This window comes from Athene noctua, chromosome 14 (assembly GCF_965140245.1).
Source record: "Athene noctua chromosome 14, bAthNoc1.hap1.1, whole genome shotgun sequence".
In the NCBI taxonomy this organism is placed as follows: domain Eukaryota; kingdom Metazoa; phylum Chordata; class Aves; order Strigiformes; family Strigidae; genus Athene; species Athene noctua.
The window spans coordinates 19,231,704-19,250,876 of record NC_134050.1 but is presented as its reverse complement, the minus strand read 5'-3'; the positions used below and the strand labels follow the sequence as shown (position 1 = coordinate 19,250,876).

The 19,173-nt window shown below is 43.3% G+C and overlaps 1 protein-coding gene across 6 annotated transcripts in view; it reads left to right on the top strand.

Moving 5' to 3' along the window:
* TSPAN4 (tetraspanin 4) overlaps window positions 1-17,463 on the top strand; it is a 453,985-nt gene extending 436,522 nt beyond the window's left edge. For all 6 annotated transcript variants that reach the window (XM_074918701.1, XM_074918702.1, XM_074918705.1 and 3 more), the window contains 4 exons: window positions 3,558-3,659; window positions 11,898-12,029; window positions 13,683-13,766; window positions 16,461-17,463. In XM_074918701.1, coding sequence (XP_074774802.1) covers window positions 3,558-3,659; window positions 11,898-12,029; window positions 13,683-13,766; window positions 16,461-16,529 — 387 coding nt within the window. In that variant the 3' untranslated portion in view covers window positions 16,530-17,463. The remainder of the gene's footprint in view (window positions 1-3,557; window positions 3,660-11,897; window positions 12,030-13,682; window positions 13,767-16,460) is intronic.
* Window positions 17,464-19,173: the final 1,710 nt, after the last annotated feature.

Below are 19,173 nucleotides of genomic sequence, written 5' to 3'. Positions count from 1 at the left end.
TAACCAAGCTGGGTAACTTGTACAGTCAAGGCAAGGTCAAGCCCCAAATAGACTCTGTAGGGCCCTTCGATAAGGTGGCCGATCCCACAAGGCAGATACAAAAGAAGAATGTTGGAAAGGTCATCCTGGTTCCTGAACCACCCAAGGAAGAATCCAAAAATGAAGATAACTAAGAAGAAGAGATGTGTTCAGATTGTGAACTCATGCTGGTACCTCAGCTGCAGACACAAGTGACAGGAGATCAAAAGCTGATGCTGCTTCCCCTTTCTCCTGGTGCCACAGACTCAGCTGTGCTGTACAAGGTTATTTCTAGGCGGTGATGAAGACCTTTTTGTCCCTAGCGTAAGCAAACAGGAGAGTGTGAATGCTTTAAGGAGTTCCTCTGTGAAAAAGAGAGTTTAGATCAGCTGCTCTTCACAGAATAGCACTCTGTGGTGGATTTACAGCATGCTTTCCATTAGAAACTTTAGTAAAGGAGATCTATGTCAAATTCTAAATTTGCAGTCACTCAGATAAATACAAAGCTCTGTGTGCATGTGTTTTTATATGTAGAAAATGCTGAGATTTCCAGATACCTGCACATGTCAGTGGACGTGAAACAAAAAAGTAGATAAATCCGGAGATGCTGTTTCACAGCACGTGTGCGCCTCTTTCAAAGTGGCAACCTGCACAGGGATGAGAGAGATAAGGACATGAGACACACACGTGGTGTGGAACTATAAAAAGCTTATATCCTCTTCCAAGCAAGATTCAAACAGGCACTTCCTTTTTTAAAAACAATAAATAATGGGTCATACAATGTGCACAACTTGATGTTGAGGCTTTTTGAAATAGCAGTGAGAGAACTGGTCACATAGTGCCTGTTTTCTTGAGTAATGCTCTGCTGTTCACTGTTTCTGAAATACAGACATCTGTTGCCACTTGTGTTCTCAGTATAGCGGTCTTGCACTCTTTGTGCAGGGACAAGGGGTTAATTTTATGTGGAAGAGAGGACTTGCTTTTATTTTGCCTCAGCAAGTTGCTTGCTAGTGTGTCTTCTCCAGGTCAAAGGAGGAGCAGGAACGCTTGGTGAGGCAATCTCTTGAGACCATGTTAAAGCACACGTGGACTAACAAAACGTTGTTCCCGATCTTGAAGTACTTTGTAAATGTTGACTGTAGGTTATTAAATTATTATTAAGTTGTTATTATTATTGATCTCAAACAAGACATGAAGATTGCATTAACAAGGGCAGCCTGTGAGCTCTGGTAAAAGGGCTTATGCTGAGCCACTTTGCATTGGTCTGCAAAGCAAAATTTGAGTGAGGAAATGTGAACTTTGCATTTTGCATCCTTTTTGTAGCGTGGCATTTGCCCTTCAGATAAGCATCACTGTTCATTTGGCCGTATCTCCCTTGTTCCAGAGTAGTGGCGATGCGCACTGTAGACTGGTGCATAGCGCTCTCACTTTACAGGGCAGATTTTCTCAGGTGTGATAAATTAATATTCCAAATAGAACTTTCATCTTCAAGGCAGCAGATCTACTAGCTCGATTTCTGTCCCCACCTGCCCTCAGCTATGCTGTTCCTCTTCACCTCTGTCCCTTTCTGAATAAGATTTCAAAGCCTCTGTCAGACCAGCAGCACAACCCTGCCCTTCCATGCTAACTGATGGCTCTGCTCGAGACCACAGCAGGTCCAGCTGAGGCACAGGGAGCAGAGGATAAATGAAGAGCTGAAATCCAGTTCCTTCTAATTCTTAAATGAATGCTAGGAATCCCTGACACATAGAAGCTTATCATTTATTGGCTGTAATTTTCTCAACTAATTCCAAATTTAATGATAGCTTTCAGCTTTGGTTTTCTCTTCTAATTAATATACCAGTGACTATGTATAATCTCTGTGGAAAGTCAAAAGCAGTTTACATGATAATTACAGCGGGAGCACAGCACCTACTGTTCAAGATAGTCATCCACGAGGAAGTGCTTGCCTGACAGTTAAAGTGCTGAGATTAAATTGTACATCTTTCTTGTACTGTCCCAAAGCTATTTTATTAGCGGCTCAGCATGGTGGTGGTAAACTTTTGGGAAGGAAACAAAAGAACTGGAGAGACCAAGGACAACCCTTTGCACATACAGCAGAGATTTCTTGGATGTGATGAACTTTTGAGTTTTTGGTGGACTCATTTTACATTTACCCCATCATGATTATGATGCAGTGGGTTGAAAATTCCTCTTTTGCACTGTGGAAGATGCTTTGCATCCACTATTTTTTTCCAGGAGCAGATGAAAATGATTCTGCCTGAACAAAACAAAAGGAAAATCCAAGTGTCTGGTAGAAGCAGAATGCCTTTGTTCCCTCTGTTAACTCACAATTAGCATTGCTTATTTCATTTTAGACCCCTCCTCAGCAGGAATGACTAATGTCAGAGGGAGAGAATACACCATCTCGGTCTGTTGTCCAATATGGAATGGAGTTGTGCATTAACTTAGACTGTCCCCATGAAGCAACTTGTGAATTTAATTTTGCTTTTCCTTTTGACTGTTGCAGCAGAAATATCTCAGAGTGGCACTGTGTTTTGCAGTCAGATTTATAGCAGATTGATGGAGAAGAAAACGGGACTGGTCTGCTCACACTTCTGATGTTGAACAGACCAGTAGCACTGACAAGCACCCAGGGGAAAGGGGAATACAGGCATATTTGAGCAGCACTATTGAGTGGTTTTCATTTACAACAGAAAAATCAGGTTAAACCGTGAATATCTGTTTATTTCCTTTTTTGTGTTTGCTTGATTCTGTAGAAATGTGTGTGTATGGTTAGACTGGGAGAGAGGCACTTGCAATCATTTTGGATGCTACCTGGTGGTGATCAGTGGAGCCAACAGCAGCCTGCTTTACCAGCAGACACTCAACAAGAAAACGTCACCTTTTGTTGCTAAAGTCTCTAAAGCAGAACTTTGTGCTTCTATTAAATCATCAAAAAATGCATTTATTTAAGAGCTGCTCCATTTAGTAACTCAATTCTTAAATCCTGTTTGCCCTGAAGTTTGGATAGATCGTTGCCTGCTGCTTCAGTATAGCGATGTCCATCCTGCTGTAAGAGGCAGGGTACCCTGGCTGATATGATGAACACAATTCAGAGCATCAGTACAATGTTAATGCCACTGTTGATCTCCCAGGAAGCATACGGAAGGTGCTGAGGGGTACTTGGTCACAATTAAAGATATTAAGCTAAAAGGAAATGCTGTGGGTAGATGAATGTTTTCATATATAGGCCTCGTTTGCAAGTCTCTCTATAGTACTTTGGTGGTTAAGTGAGAAGGGAAAAGATGTCTTGGAGGTCTGTGATGGAAAACATGAACATTAACTCAGAACAGGAACTCCTCATGTCCTTTACAAAATGCAGATACCTCTAATAGATACCAGCTCCACTGGAGAAAGGCGTTAGGAAATGTCAGTTAAGTTTTTATTTATTTCAGTATAGGACTGTTGTCCACCATCTCCCTGCTCCGTGCACATTGCTTCTGAAATGTGGTACTCAGCAAATTTTGAGTTTTTTGTCTTTTTGTTGTTGGTTTTAGATTGACAAGTATGCTCAGCGGGATCTGAAGAAAGGGCTTCATTTGTATGGGACAGATGGAAATATTGGCCTAACTAATGCATGGAGCATCATTCAAACAGATGTAAGTCTGAGCTTTTTTTTAATTCCTCTTTGCCTTCTGAGTTCTGTAACAGCAGGTTCTGGGTGTGAACCTTATTAAACCTCCAGATTCTGAGCCAATCTCTTCCACCCAGTCAGCACATTAGCAAGTAAACTCTGCTTTTTGTAACAAATGGTAATTTCAATTTATTTATCTGTTGACCAGATTAGCTTATTTCTTTTAAAAATTTATATTGTGTTGATGCCTAAATATCATATAGTTTTGTGCTGTGTGGAAAGTGAAGGAGATGGTCAGCCAGGAAACAAGCAGTACCTGCTCTTTAAAGTCAAAGGGGAAGGATGTTGGAATGAAGAGCGATAGTGCAGTAACAAAGAATGACTTCAACCCCTGTTCATTTCTGTCCTCTCTCCTTCTGTTGCTGTTGTTGGTTTCCACTAGTGCAGTCAAAGTGGAAACCAGCCATGATGTTTACAACCTCCTCCTTACAGTCAGTACGTTTTTCCCGGCAGAATTCAATCATCCTCCATCACAGATGGGCTGGGAATGCTTTTTGCTATGTTGCCACTGCTGTTGCATCCTTCTGATGCTGACAGCACTCTGCCAGTGTTTGTCTCGTAGGGACCGGTGAGCACTATAGCTGGCTTCCTCCTTTTGTCCTTGTCTGGCTTGCTGAGGAAACACCATCACTGACAGTTCAGGTTTATTAGCTTTGTCCTTCTCTTTCATACTCAGTTCGATTCTCTTGGGGGTGATCTTTCTGATTTGATCTTCTCTGCCTCTTGAATGAGAAAGAGAGTTCCAACATTTCTTCTGCTTTAGGAAGAAGCACTTGTACTGCCTTGGCTTTGCTCATAAAATCTTGCATAGCTTTCTCAAATTCTCTTCCAGAGGTGCTAGAGTGGTACAGACAGACAAGCAGGGCTTTAGTCTTGCCTCTGATGTCTTAAATCGGCCAAAGATGATAACCTCTCCCAATGCTTCCAAGGTTATATGAACTATTTGAGGTGATGGATGAGCTACCTACCACATGCTGATAGGATAAACCCCTTCGTTTACGCTTTACTTCCTTTGTTGCCATTTGGGCTGAAATGCTGAACATCTTTCAGTCTGGTAGTGTCAAGATTCACACATACTCTTCTGTACAATGCAAGATAACAGGAGCAGCAGGCTGCTAAGAAAAGGGCTGAGATATTAAAAATTTGAGGTCACCAACAGACTCCATCTGGGGCTGGTGGAGCTGTCTGTATTGAGGGCAGTCGGTTGACAGCAACAGTCCTGTGTGTGCAAGACAGACAGCTCAAGCCCAGCAAACAAGCTAATAAGCCTCCCAGTCCTGCACGCTGACAATTGCATGTGGTCTTTCAGTTACCCTTAAAAGACAGGGGTTTTGTCTGAAAGAAATAGTCTTGTTCAGTGACAAGCTTGGGTTTGAGGCAGGACTCAATAGTCTGTGGTCTTTGTAGTGCTACAGATCATGCTCAATTGTCTTAATGATTCCTTTGGCCTTGAAACCTGTTACAGTTTAAAGAGTATCTTATAAGTTTCAGATGAAACTAATGTTAGCTAGGTCTTAAGAGCCCAAAAGATAATAGGAAATTGCCATCTCACAAGCCATGTACAGTCACGTTACATCACTCTCTTTTCTAACATGGCAACTATGAAATTACAATGTGCTGTCTTGACAGCACCATAGTGTTGAAGTTTCTGGGCTCCCTGTGCTGGGCACTGAGCAGAAAAGCAAAGAGCTCCCACAGATCCATTTTTACCGCTCTGCATAATTAGTTTTCACATGTCTCTTTCAAAACTGTTTAGGAATAGACTATTGCAGTGGTGCAGAGAAGGCAATCCCAGCATGGTTAATTATGTAAAACACTTTGCAGTTGAATAGTGCTATGTAAATGCCAAGTACTATTTTTTGTGTTCAGTAATAATCATTATCCCTTACATCCCTAATCAGTAGAGTTGTAATCACTGATAGGAGGATTAGGGCAATACAGAGGACTTCCTGAAAGGGAAGTCCCAGCCCAGGCTTGCTGTTGGCATTCTGGCTCCTAAGAGACAGCTCTCAGAAACCCCCACTTTAGAGCTAACCACGTTGCCATATAGGACAGTCTCAACACTGACTTTTCTAACAGGCTCAGTAGACACCAGTCCTTGGTTGAGCTATGGACTGTGTCTGTATGTGGATGGAAAACAGCAGCCTCAGAAAAAAGCATGACGTGGAAAACATGACAGTAACAGAAATCGTGAGTCCTTCTGCTTGTCCTCTCTGCATTCACATTCCTTTCTTTGCAAAAGTATTTCTCAGAGCTTGAGCAGAAGGATGACACTGTGGTTAAAGCAGTAGGCTCAGACATGAGGGATCCAAGCTCTGGTGTAGTTCTTCATTTCTCCTACTATTAGCTTAGATAGAGACCATCCCCACCCTGAGATCACTGACTGTCTATGGCAACTTTGCTTAAAGAAGGGCAAAAAAGTTTTTCCAGAAATAGAACCACAGTTAGATTTGATTTCTGTGGGATTGTCCGAGGGGAGTTTTGGCTGGGAGCATGGATACCCAGCGTGCACACAGTGACTTGTGAGCGGTGATTACTGCATTTCAAGTGTGAAAGGCCTGAGCACATCTTCTGGGGGGCAGTTTCTTCTCTGAAGCTTTTGTGCCTTGAGAAATGGTTTTCCTCTTTTTAACAGAGGCATACAATTCCTAAGTGACTGGGAACAAGTTAAAAATAGGGTCTGTTGGGCCCATCTTAAGGAGGAAGTTGCAGTTTTCATCCACGCAGTCATATAATGCATAATCATATAATTTCATCCATGCAGTCCTGATGAAGGAGGTGGGCTGGGCTGGGCTGCACACATGCAATGCATGTTAGAGGAAAAGCACTAGACTCATTTTGCAGTTGTTTTAAGCCTCTAGGTCAGGGTGCTGTTTCAGATTAGAACATTTCATTGATTTCTTTTTAATACCTTCAGCTAACCAAACTCACAGCCTTTCTCAATAGTGTTTCAAACCTCAAAAGGATTTGAAACACAAGCAGGTGACTTTTGCATGTCATGACTGAAGATTACAAAAGCTTACAAAGTGATTTTAAACATGACTAAAATTCTAATAGTTTGGGATGTAAGTTACCCTGAAACCAGGACTGGTTAAAGTTACAGGTGGAGATCATTAGGAAATGAGAAGTAGGCATTAATTTTTAAAATTTGCTTCAGCCCCAACATCTTTGTGATCAATATTTGAACATTTCTCCTTTTAACTAACCAGGCAGTAATTTGAGAGGCATGCAGAGAACGCATTAGCTTCACTAAAGTGAGCAAATTCAGCTTGCTTTTACTGCTGTGTAATGCCTTTCATGTCTATTTAGACCGGTGTAACTGAGAACAAATTAGACCCATCTTCCTCTACCCCAGTCATTGATTCTGTTAGATCAAACCATACTGTAGGATTACTGCTGAAGCAATCCAAACCCACCCAGTAAACAAGATTTTTAGAATAAAACTATCTTATTCACCACTTTCTGAAGTGATGGAGGAAAAAGGTGTATAAAAGGCACCTACCCTGTCCCCTGGTTCTCTGTCACATTCACAAAAACAGAAAATCGGGAATTGCTAAAACCAGTCTGCAACAAGGATTGGGTGTCTGTTTATTTTCATGAACCCTATCCCAGCCTGTCTGATTTTGCAGGAATTTGGCAAAGAAAATAAGCCCTACTTAGCCTTCAAAACTGGACTTGCTTGTAAAATACATATAAGAATATCAGCTCCACAACATTTCTGTTGCACAAAGATAGAAACTTGGTGTTTAATATTAATTACCAGCCCTAGATACCCCATGCTAGAGCTGCAATTACTTGTTCACACAAAAATTAAGCTTCTTGCAAGCAGGGTTGCATTCCATAAATACAGGACAGAGACCTCAGAGCTGCTCGGTGCGGCTTGGCTGGGAAACGCGCCCCGAATGCAGCACAACCTTTGACTGCATTGCTGTGTCGAGCAGCCCCTGTGTGTCCCGAGCTCTTGGGAGACAATGAGCCACTTCAGAACCTCATGGGTAATCAATAGGGGACTCATGTCTGTCTCTTTAACAAAGGGAGGGGGGAAAAAGTGTTTTGACATCTTGCAAGACAGACCCTCCCATGTGAAACGTGAAACAAACAGCAGCATATTGTCACTATTCCTGGAAATGTTCAACAGCAGGAGCTTGGATATTGTGAGGCATTCGACAAGCTTTTGCTTGTTTGAGCAACTCTGCCAAACACTGCATGAGTGTCCCCAGAACTCCCACCCGATCGTCACCTCATGCCGTAAGTACCCATGTGTACTGGGTCTGGCTGAGCTGAATCGGTTTTCCCCTACCGCAGCCCTCACGGTGCTGTGGTTTATGCTGGAGCTGTAGGGTGTTGATAGCACCCTGGTGTTGTGGCTGCTGCTGAGCAGTGCTTACACAGCACCAAGGCTCTTTCTGACGTTTCCCCCAGTGGGACGGGGTGGGCAAGATCTTGGGAGGGGACACAGCCAGGACAGCTGACCCGAACCAACCAAAGGGATATTCCATACCATATGACATCTGCTCAGTATAAAGCTGGGAGAAAGGAGGAAGGGGGTGGGGTCACCCTTGGTCCTCTGAGGCAACCACTCCGCGTATTGGAGCCCTGCTCCTGAGAAGGCCCGACATCGCCTGTCCGTGGGAAGCAGAGAATAAATCTGTTTGCTTTTGCTTCCGTGCGCGGACTTTTGCTTCGCTTTGCTTATATTAAAACTGCTTTTGTTTCACCCACAAGGGTTAGTTTATCTTCTTTCCCCTCTTTACCCTGTCGAGAAAACAAAGGGAAAGGGGCAGGGGGGGGAACTGATAGAGCGACTGGGTGGATACCTGGCATTTAGCCAGAGTCAAACCATCACACCACGTTTGTTCCTATGGGCAGGCACAGTCGCTTCTCATCATGCTCCTTCCCAGCTGTGAGCCCGACAATCAAGGGGCCTGAGGTGTCCAAGTCAAGGTGTCTTAAAGTTACTGCTATTCAAGACAGTAGCTGACTTTTTTAACAGGTTGCTCCCTTTTAAAGTGTGTTAGTCTGGGTACGCCAAAATTAGCACTGATAGTTTGTAATTGTTTCTAAAAAACATAAGTGTATTGTTCCCTGTTTAAACTAGGAACAGAACTCTTAGGCAACCTTGTCTAATTTTATCACTTAACTAGTGAAAGAAACAAGACAGGACCGTAAATGTGACTCAAAAAAAATGAATGTGGTTGTAGCAAGAATCAAGTCTGCAATTGTTTCATGACAGGCAGTTTAACTTTCTGGCACTGGCAGAACATTGACCTTTGTGGAGGAACATGAAGTCTGGTATAACTGGCTACAGCAAACTGCTGGTGACAGAAATTACCCTTCATGTGACCTGAGCTTTCTTCATCCTCCAAGTGTAGGACTGTCTCCAACTATCCTTGCTCCGAGACCTAGTAGATTTTAAAAAGAGAACATTGCTGTCAAATCTAAGCGGACTCTAAAAAATCCTCTTTTTCTGCTCTTTGTCCTCAATATTCCCCTTTCTTCTAACAGTCCCTCATCTCCCTCGACAATTTGGCTACTTATTGTTCAGCTTCATGCACACAGGATAAATCAGTTGCTTGTCACATTATCCAAAAATCACTCCCACACTCCCTCTCCTCTACTTAGGCCTCCGTAATGAATTTACTGAGCTCTCACTTATCCGTCTTTTTGGCTTCTAGCTGGACCCCTTTGCTGAACCTATAGGGGTGGCCCATGGAATCCCACTGCTGCTTGTTTCCTTGTTCTTGCCTCTTTGACCTCCTGCCATGGGTCGGTGTCTCTGCTCCCTAGAGATGCCGTTCACTGGCCTTGTTCTTTGTTGAGCACTGCCAGCTCACTTAGTCGTGCGCTCTCTGGTCTCTGGGGTGTTAGTACTCTTTTCTCACCTCCTCTCCTTTAGGATTGTGCATCATCCACTTCTTAATTCCATCACTCATTCTTCATTTGTCTACCAAAGACATGACATCTCTTCCAGCTGCAGTTCCAGACATTATTTTTTCCAGTCCTAAGACTATTGATCCTCATACTACTTCATTCTTTTTTTACCCTTGATCTTCTCTTAGCCCTTTCTCCCATTGCTGGGACTGCCTCAGCTGCCAGCAGCGGCAGGCAAGTATCAATATTTATTCCTCTGCTCTTGCACAACACACAGAGGATCTGTGTGGGCAGGCAGTGTGTATCCAACTGCAGCTTGTCTTTGCAACTGCATCCCCTCCTAATTTCTACCTTCTTGCTTACCAGGAAGTTTTACTCTTTGGTGTCCCAACCCTAGATCATGACCTAGCCACCTTCTGCTTCACAGGCGCCATAGGAGCCTCTGGCCTCCACCTGTTAGTGAGCCCTTAACTCCAAAACCTGTACTTCATCTTCATCTCCTGAGTCTGTCAGGCTTTGACATGCTCAGCCATGCAGTATTACAGGGAGAAGGGGTCTAGTCCCGATTTATGCAAACTTGTGTCACTTGTATTTGGCCAGAACATCACTCAAATGTCTCAGCCCTTACTGTTGCACTCTCTACATCACAGATGAGCCACATTTTCAAGGCTTGCTATTTACAAGCTGTCACTTCTCACTGTCTATCAAAGAGCTGCCTCCTGACTCTAATGATGACAGCCTGAAAGACCTTCTTGTGAGATTTCCAGATAAACCAGCTTTCCTCAAATGCATGCCATGTGTTCCATGCTGCTCCTATCCACTTTTGGGACCTGTTACGCACGGAGCTCCTGTCATGTGCAGAAACATAGAGGAAAAAAAGAAAGTCACAAACTTTTTTTACTTTCAAGTCAGTTTGTAGAAAACGAAGCTGGTAAACTCACAAATCAAACAGTTGCAAGCCAAGGACTGATTCCTGCCATGGGCCAGATGAAGATTCTGAGCAGATCCTTGGGGGGGCTAGATGTTAGTCTGGGAAAGATTTCTGAATTTTGCTTGGCAGCAGAAAAACAGTGCTGTGAGCTCTGGAATGTCTCTGCTGTGGAGTATTTTCTGTGAGCGCCTGAAGCATCATCTGAGGCGTGAGGCAGTGCGTGAGGCCCCTGCCCTCTGTCGGTGCTGTGTGGCGGATCCTGCACATGCCCCTGGGCCTGGACACTTGGCCCACTGCACCCACAGACTCCTCAACTTTGACAGTGTAAACATCGGGATTGAATTAGGTGCTTGGTCCTGGTGGTGCAGACGTCTGCGTGACTAGAGTCTATCAAGAAACAAGAGGAACGGTTTCTATAGGGATGCAAAAAATTCTGTACAGGCTTATATAAAATCACATTTAAAAAATAAGCTTTTGGCAAGTAATTTTGGGGCTGTGTAGGTGGCTGGCATAGCCTTGAAAAAGTGTGAAGTATTGCCAATACCAGAGAGCAGTTCTGCAGCCCAGTGTCGTCTTGTTTTACTCATTAGTGGTAAAGTGTCTAAATACCGACAAATTTGAGTTGGCATAGGAGTGGCAGATGGTGTATACATCTATATGGTAATGAGTCTGAGCTAATTTTGTATCATAGGGAGATACCAGTTCCGAAAGGGGGAAGATGGTCACAGAGCCGTTCCCTGTACCGTTAACGTATATTTATTTCCTACACCTTACATCCTGCTACCAAACCTTTTGATTTAACACTACCATAGTCAGTGTAGGGAAACACTTAAACCACCCCTGTTTAGCAGCAATCAGATGATGACATTAAAAAATTGCACCAGAGAAGGAAATACATCTTTTCCTGACTGACAAAGACTGTCCAAGCTGATCAGTAATTAACAGCTTAGAGAGAAATTTGCCTTGTTAACTTCAATCATGATTTCAGAAGTAGTGTGCCGTAGAGATCCCAGTATCTTCACCTCCTGGGTGCTGTATCTTAAATAGTACTTTTTCCTCACAACAAGCTGCAAATGATTGTTAGAAACCTGCTCAGTCACATCAACTCTTAACCTTGGTACTTGGCTGGGGTTGTGCTGTTTCAGCTCCCGCAGTGTCCTGCCACTGCACATAGGTGTCTTTGCTTCTTCTGTCATCATTACTGATGTACAAGACCGTATTTAAACATAATAGAAGAGTGGACGAAAGGGTCTATTTGGGTAAAGCTGAGGAAACAATACTGTATTTCTTTAAATTTTCAAGCCTCTGCTGGTGTAATTGAAATGCACTGAGCGTCCAGCTCCAGGAGGCAGAAGTCAGTGCTAGATCGTACTTACGGTATCGTCTCGGTTCTTTTTCCAGTTCAGATGCTGTGGAGTCTCCAACTACACTGACTGGTTTGAAGTGTACAATGCAACCCGGGTGCCCGACTCCTGCTGCTTAGAGTTCAGTGAGAACTGCGGCCTCCACTCCCCGGGGACCTGGTGGAAAGCGGTGAGCAGCCCAGGCGCAGGGCAGGCAGCCATGTGCAGGGCTGTACAGATGAGAAGGGCTGCCCTACCCTTACTCATCACTAATTAGGTGGTTTCGGGAGGCTCAGGTTGAGCTGTGGCATTTGGCCTCCAGTGAAACCGTCAATTTAACTGTTTTTACGAGCGGAAGGCTTTCCTTTCCCTAGGCTCCAAGCTGTTGTTTCACATTGCAGACAAGTACCTTCCGGCAGCAGTCTGGAGCATGGTCCAGCTAGAGCTGGCTAGGAGACAACAGGATTGTCCTTTTTAATGTCCCACCTACTGGAGTCAGACAAAGGGCTCGTCCACACCCACAGCACGAGCCCCGGCACAGCAGCCACAGCCTGCGGTGGCCCAGGGAGCCGTGAGGCTCTGGGGTGCTCTGCTCCCCCCAGGCCACCTCGGCCAGGGGCTCCCGGGGCACAGCCGGAGGGTGGGAACTGGCCCACTGAATGGCCAGCAGCACTTTTTTGGCAACGAGTTTCTGCACTTGCCTGTAATCACATTCAAAACTCCATGGGATAATTTCCCTACGATGTCCTCAACAAGATCTTTCCAGAGCATATTCAGAGCCTAAATTCTTCTCTGAAAGCAGCTCAGTGACTCTTTGTGCTAATTACAGGTAGTGCAGTCACCCAGGAGGGCTGTGGAGTAAGGTCATCTGATGAAGTGGAGTTGTTATGAGGAAGTTTTGCTGGTTCTAATGGTTTGTGAAGACAAGGAGTGAAGTTCTCTCGGCCACTTTCTAGTGAGATTTGCTATTCATGGATTAGCACTGGCAGAGGCCAAGTTCCACCCAAACGTGGCTCCCTCCTACCTTGCCAATAGCTCCAAGTCAAATTTCAAATTTAAGCATTTAAAAGTTGTTCTATTTTATTTGGGGTACCAAGCAGATCAGTGCAGATTAACACTATGTCTTTTGGTGGGCATTAATAATTTTTCCTTTATACATATGTGAAAGCCACTAACAATGATTCTTGGCTTTGTACATTTACAAGACAGAGGGCACAGTTTTTGCACAAGGTTGTCTCGCAGACGTTATTTATACATTATTTAAAGTTTCCACTTCAGCCAGTGCCACCCTCCCCACAACTGGGCCAGGAACATGAGGTTGGAGCTAATGCAGAATTTAAAGCAGGAGAAAATAATAGAGGAGTGCCCAGACGGCAATTTGAAATGCTGGAAAATGGTATGAAATGGGCCCATGGGCGGCAGGAGCAGCTACTGAGCAGCTCTCACTGGAACTTTTGGGTTCGATCTACATATATGTTATAATAAATATTTGTTTTCCTGAAATACGGAGAAAATGAAAGGCTCTTTCTGAAGTTCTAACTGCTTCTAGTTTTTTAGAGGACAAAGAGAACCCAGATGTACTGCCTGTTTACTTCTAGTTACTGGCCCAATTTCTGTGGAGCAGGCTCTTGCAGCATTGTGGAGGTGCAACGCTTTGTGTCGTTACAATTAGTACTCTACAGGCAAGCTTCAGCCCAGACGCAGAGAGTAGTCGCTCCAACACTGAAATGCTAACCTAGCCAGGCTAGCTAGCAGCTTAGTCTGAGCTGGCTCTTATTCCCAGGGGAGCAGAGATGCATGTTTATGGCTAATACAATATTCTGGGTTGTTTTTTTTTTTTCAGCCTTGCTACGAAACAGTGAAAATATGGCTCCAGGAAAACTTATTAGCAGTGGGAATCTTTGGATTGTGCACAGCTATGGTGCAGGTACAGTTTAATATCAATTTTCAAATCCTAATTAATCATAACTAAATCATCGTTATGGTTCCAGTGCCCAAGCTGGTTCCAGATTTTGCATGATGTTAGAATAAAACTCCACAAGATTTAAGTCTTTTATGTTTTAATTTAGTTAAAATAACATGTACAAGGTACAGAACTAGGAATATTTCACACATCATCTGTTTTAGGATGCAGTGCAAAGAGCAGGCCTTCACCAAGGAGTTTACCTAAGGCCTAGCCTAGACTCAGGGGGGAGGTGATCCCCACCCTCCCGACAGAGTTCTAGTCAGGGTAGAGTGAATTGCTTTCTTAGGTACCTTTACAGGTTGGGATGTTGTTACTATTACCGAACCTTGCTAATAGAACCATTTTCCTTTTCTGTTAATTGCAGGGAAACTAGGTAGCTAAGATTGACCTAGACTTGCTTATCAGATTTTTCACCTGCAGCTATTTCCAACATAACTTTGTTCAGAGAAGAATCGGTCATCAGTGTAGTACCTTGTCTCTCAGGTACCTGTGTCTGTCTTTAATCCATCTTGCTGTGGTTGTGGCCATAGCACAGCCCCAACAGCACAAACTGTAGCCTGAGTGGACACAGGTGAAAGCTTGCTGGAGCTCAAGGGCTTTCAGTGATGTCAGCTCTCCATTTATGGCCCAGAGCCCTATTCTTGAATGCAATGAGGATGGAGTTCTAGTTTCCAGCTCTACATCTCTCACACTCAACCTCTAAGAAGAAAGGATGGTATCACCAAGCTAATTATTACCACATAACTCCAGATTAAGCCATGGGGTTTTTAATTTTGCATGGTATACCACTAGCAGCAGCCAGAGAGCGCTTGGGATCAGAATTCTACTCCTGTTCCCACTAATCTCAGATTAGGCTGAACAGCATGTATTTTATTCTCTCATATATCACATATTAGCTGAAATTTATTAATAAAAATTTATTAATGCAAATACCTGACTCCTCATTGGCCCAAATTCAGTAGAGTTTTGGGTTTTGTTTTTCAGTATAGAGAACAGATATGCTTAGGGAAAGATGAGAACAAGATCATATGGCAGAGACAGGATGTAAGACTGTTGTTAATATGTTACCCTATTAAAAAAAAAAAAAAATTGAGCATCTAGTCAGCATTTAGGGAGTCCTCCTCATAGACTTTATTATATTTAGGGTATCTGAGAGACTACTATGTTTCTGACAAAGACATTACTCGTTTGCATGGGAGAAAACACTTCAGACAATTTCAAAATGCTAATTAATATTCCTGGTAAATGCTGTGAAATACAGAGAAAGCATCTCAAAATACAATATTGCAGCTGCACTACATGATTGAATCTAATTGATGACAAAAGTTTTGATGCACTGTCACCTGAAATGAATTGGGCTCCCTCCATGTTGATGTTACAGTGTTGTTCTGGCCCAAAACATGTGACAGCTTTTGTTTTTCATGGTAACCACCTTATCATTAGCATCATACAGTGACACAACTTGAAGGACATACAGCACATGTGGCAGAAGAATCTTCTTCAGTCATGCATGCTCAAAATTATAAAACAAATTCAGCCACCAAGGTTTTATCATGCAGCTGAGCCCGAAGGTTATTCCTTTGCTAGGAAGTAGAAGGCAGTGGTCAGGGGGTGCTTCCAAAAGGCGTGTGCTTACTGTAAAACAGCATGGTAAAGCTTAACAATCTTATTTCACTGTGGGGGAAGAAGGGGAAACGAAGAAGATAACAGCTTTATAACCATTTTTTTCTCTTAATAAATAAAGTAGTATGTGTGTTATTCATGTACTCTTCTGAAATACTCATTAACAGGAACTACTATTTATGTAAAGATGAAATTTGAAGCAGTCAAATTAACTGCTAAATACAGAATTCATACAGAAAGTTTCTACCTGGCAAACCTTTATTTCAAGGATAATTTTTACAGTGGTGTTGCAAAGGAACAGTAACAACCATTTAGTACATTTGTATAAGTATGTACTTCAAATGGAAGGAAAATAAGAGTCTTTTCCCCCTCCCCTTCCCTGATGAAGCAATCTACCAGAGGCAGCACAGCAGGTCAGTAGCTGGGCTGGGAGAAGGACCACCACCTCCCTGCTGCTTCTCCTGAATAGGCCGAGTAGAAAGACACATACATTGTTGATGAGGCACTGATGGTTATGATTAATGCATGGACAGTCTCCAGTGATTCCCCCGTGGGGACCTGTGCACACATATGCTTGGAAAAGTAAAGCACGGTAAAGTAAACCACGGCATCCTTTGGGTCAGGGATGAGCGTGATTCACTTTCAAAGCAATAGCTGCAGGGATCACCACACAACCCCACAGCTGTGGGCTGCTCCTATAAAATATTTTTGAGCAAAAGACATCCAAACATTTCTTTTCAAATGTACCTCTTCCCAGTACCTGGTGGCTGCTTTTTATGGAGAAATCAACTCTGCCGTGCTCTCATTGTTCATTCTGTAAAACAGCAATACAGATAAGGACAAAGGCAGAAACCAGGAACAGAACAAGGACGTTAACTGCCAGGAAAAGCAGTATGTCATGTGTCTTCCCATGTGTGAACAAAACCAGTGTAAACATGCTTTTCTCTCTTTTTTTTTTTTTTTTTTTTTTTCAATAAATAGGGGAGGGTTTTTTACTTACTGAAAAACAATTGTGTTTTTTTTTTCTCTTAGATTCTCGGACTCACCTTTGCAATGACCATGTATTGTCAGGTAGTCAAGGCAGACACCTACTGTGCATAGATACCATTCCCAGTCTTTCTGCTCCTCCTCCAAAGGACACAGGAGAAATCTCCTTCACGCTCATTCATCTGACTACTTTTTTTTTTCCCCTTTGTACTATAAACTGTGTATAATGCTATCTTTCTGAAGATTTTGTGAATCACCCCATTTTACTGAAGGAGGAAGAAAAGAAAAAGTCAGTACTTGAACTGGCACAGGTAAGAAGCAGGCTTGTCTTTAAACAGAAAAAAACCTCCAAAGAGCAATGGTTCCTCTTCCATGGCCTTTGGCAAAGGAGGCTGTTTGAGGGGCTGATCTGCAAACCAATGATAGGAAAAGATTGCACTGAGGCAACCTCTGTGAAACCTGCCACGTTGCCTTCCTGCATTTCACGGTCTGGAAGACAGGGCACAGAAAATGAGTATTCTTCAGCATGGGAAGAAGGTACAGAGTAGCTAGCACTGAATGCAATTGTAATTTTACTACAGTTTGCACACAGCTAAAATGTCACGATCAAGCAGCCCTGCCTCCAAGTGTCTCAAGACAATTTTGTAGCCAGGAGAGAGGATCATCTTCAGAAATATGTTATTTTCAAGGAGTATTTTTAATCCTATGTGCTGCAAAGTCAGGCTTTTAATCAGAATCTGTACAGTGAGATCTGGCTGTTAAGGGAAAACAATCTTGGACATTGTCTCACTTATTAATTGCCAGGGGCATATAGATGGTTTACTGTATATGTAATATATATTACATTCATATACACATACTGTTCTGCAAGGAGGTGAGAATACCCAGCATCTAACCTCAGAAAGAGGGAACCTTTCTATCCTATTTTACATTCCAACTGAAATAACTGAGCATTATTTCTTGTAGGAGGCACTATCACTTATACCTCTGGGAAACAAGTAATTACTTTCAGCTGTATCTTCATTTCAGTAAACAACTTGTGAGTGGGCTCTGTCATTCTACTATGGTTTTATTTTTTATCATCCCTGTTTCAAGTTAGTCTGCCAAAAAATATCACTCATTTCCACACTTGAAGATCCGTACAAAGCTGTCAGCTGTTCCTTCCCTGAATGTCACCATTTCATTAATTTACTTTGGGATATCATCATCTGCAGGTATGATAGAGTTTGCCTTGCTGAGGAAGAATCTTTTGCACATCGCTCGTTTTTCTGAGAGTTATTAAGACTTCAGATGTTTATGCTTAGCTTTTTTTTTTTTTTCCTTCCAGCTGCACACTTACATCAGCCAAGGCACATCAGTCTTTGTTAGAACTGGAGTCACCTCTCAGTTCTGTTTTTTCAGACCCATCTCCCTCTGCCTGGCTGTTGGCTATAATATGCCCCCCACGTTCTGGAAGTTGCAGAAATCAAAATAATAATTTTCCTTAGCCAAAAAACAGCCACCAATTGTCCAGTTTCCCCACCCCATATTGGTAACTGAAGTAAGTTACCAAGCATCCGTCTGTGCACACCTTCTAGTGATGATGTTAAGAATCAGATGTTTCCTATCGCTCAAACAATTCCCCATCAGCAAGCAGCCCCGGGTAACACACATGTGACAGGGAGAAGGAGAAGCACCCCAGCACAAGGACACAGCAGGGGACAAGCAAACAGAGCAGCGCAGCTGCCTGGCTGCCCGCAGCCAGCCTTTGGGACCCCTCAGCCACGGACAGCAGAGCAGAGGTACAATCACTGTGCCCTGTTTTCCCAGAAAGCTCAAGGCAGCCACTCCTTCCTTCTGTGACAGACTAGAAGCATGCGTCAAGTTTGGGGAGAAAAAGTTACCCTGTACTTTTAGTGCTTACAACAGGTCTCAGCTATGAGTGACGTTCTGCTTACTTTGATTTAAAAGCAATTTCCAGCATTAAAGCCAGACTCACCAGGTCATGGCCTATTGAACAATCTCCCCAACGCCCATAAGGAACCCTCTTCTGGACTTGCACCACTGACAAACACTGCTTAGGTTTTGGGGCTTTTTTCCCCTCTTTGCTGATTTCCTCTTCTCAACCTCAGGCCCAAACTGCTCCATGTTTTGAGGGGAAGTGCTTAGGACAGTCTGGTGTGTGAAATAGCAAATATCTTCCAAAATCTTACACTCCACCTTTACTCATCAACCTGTGTAGTGTGGGGCATTTAGCTGTGCAGGCTAAATTGAAAATAATGTATTACTTGTGTGCATTTTATGGGGCTTCTGAATCAATTCCATCACAGCAGCTTCACCCCCACTGAAGGGTTTTACTGCCGTGCTAACAAGCCTTGACAATTAACAGACCCACCTCGGCCCAAGACAGAAACGTCAAACGTTAAACTGAGTGAGTAGCCCACACCCAGGCACCCCATACCTTGGGGTGGGAGACTTACTCTTGGTGTTACACTCGCCACAGCCTCAATGCCCTCTGCCTCCTGAGCCCACGCTGACCTGTCCACAGTCCTGCTTTTTGAAACATGGTGTAAATTCGGTCATTCCCTTTCAACTCTCTGTTCCTTTCCTACCTGCATAGGCACAGTTCCAGGTTAGATGTCCAGACTACATCTTGCCACAGCTTATGTGCACACAGGTGCTCCTGCTGACAGCTCAGTTTCCACCACTGAAAAGCAGCATAACAGAGTGATGAATAGATTAATAAAACATTGATTTTTTTAAAGCAAGATAAAAGGTA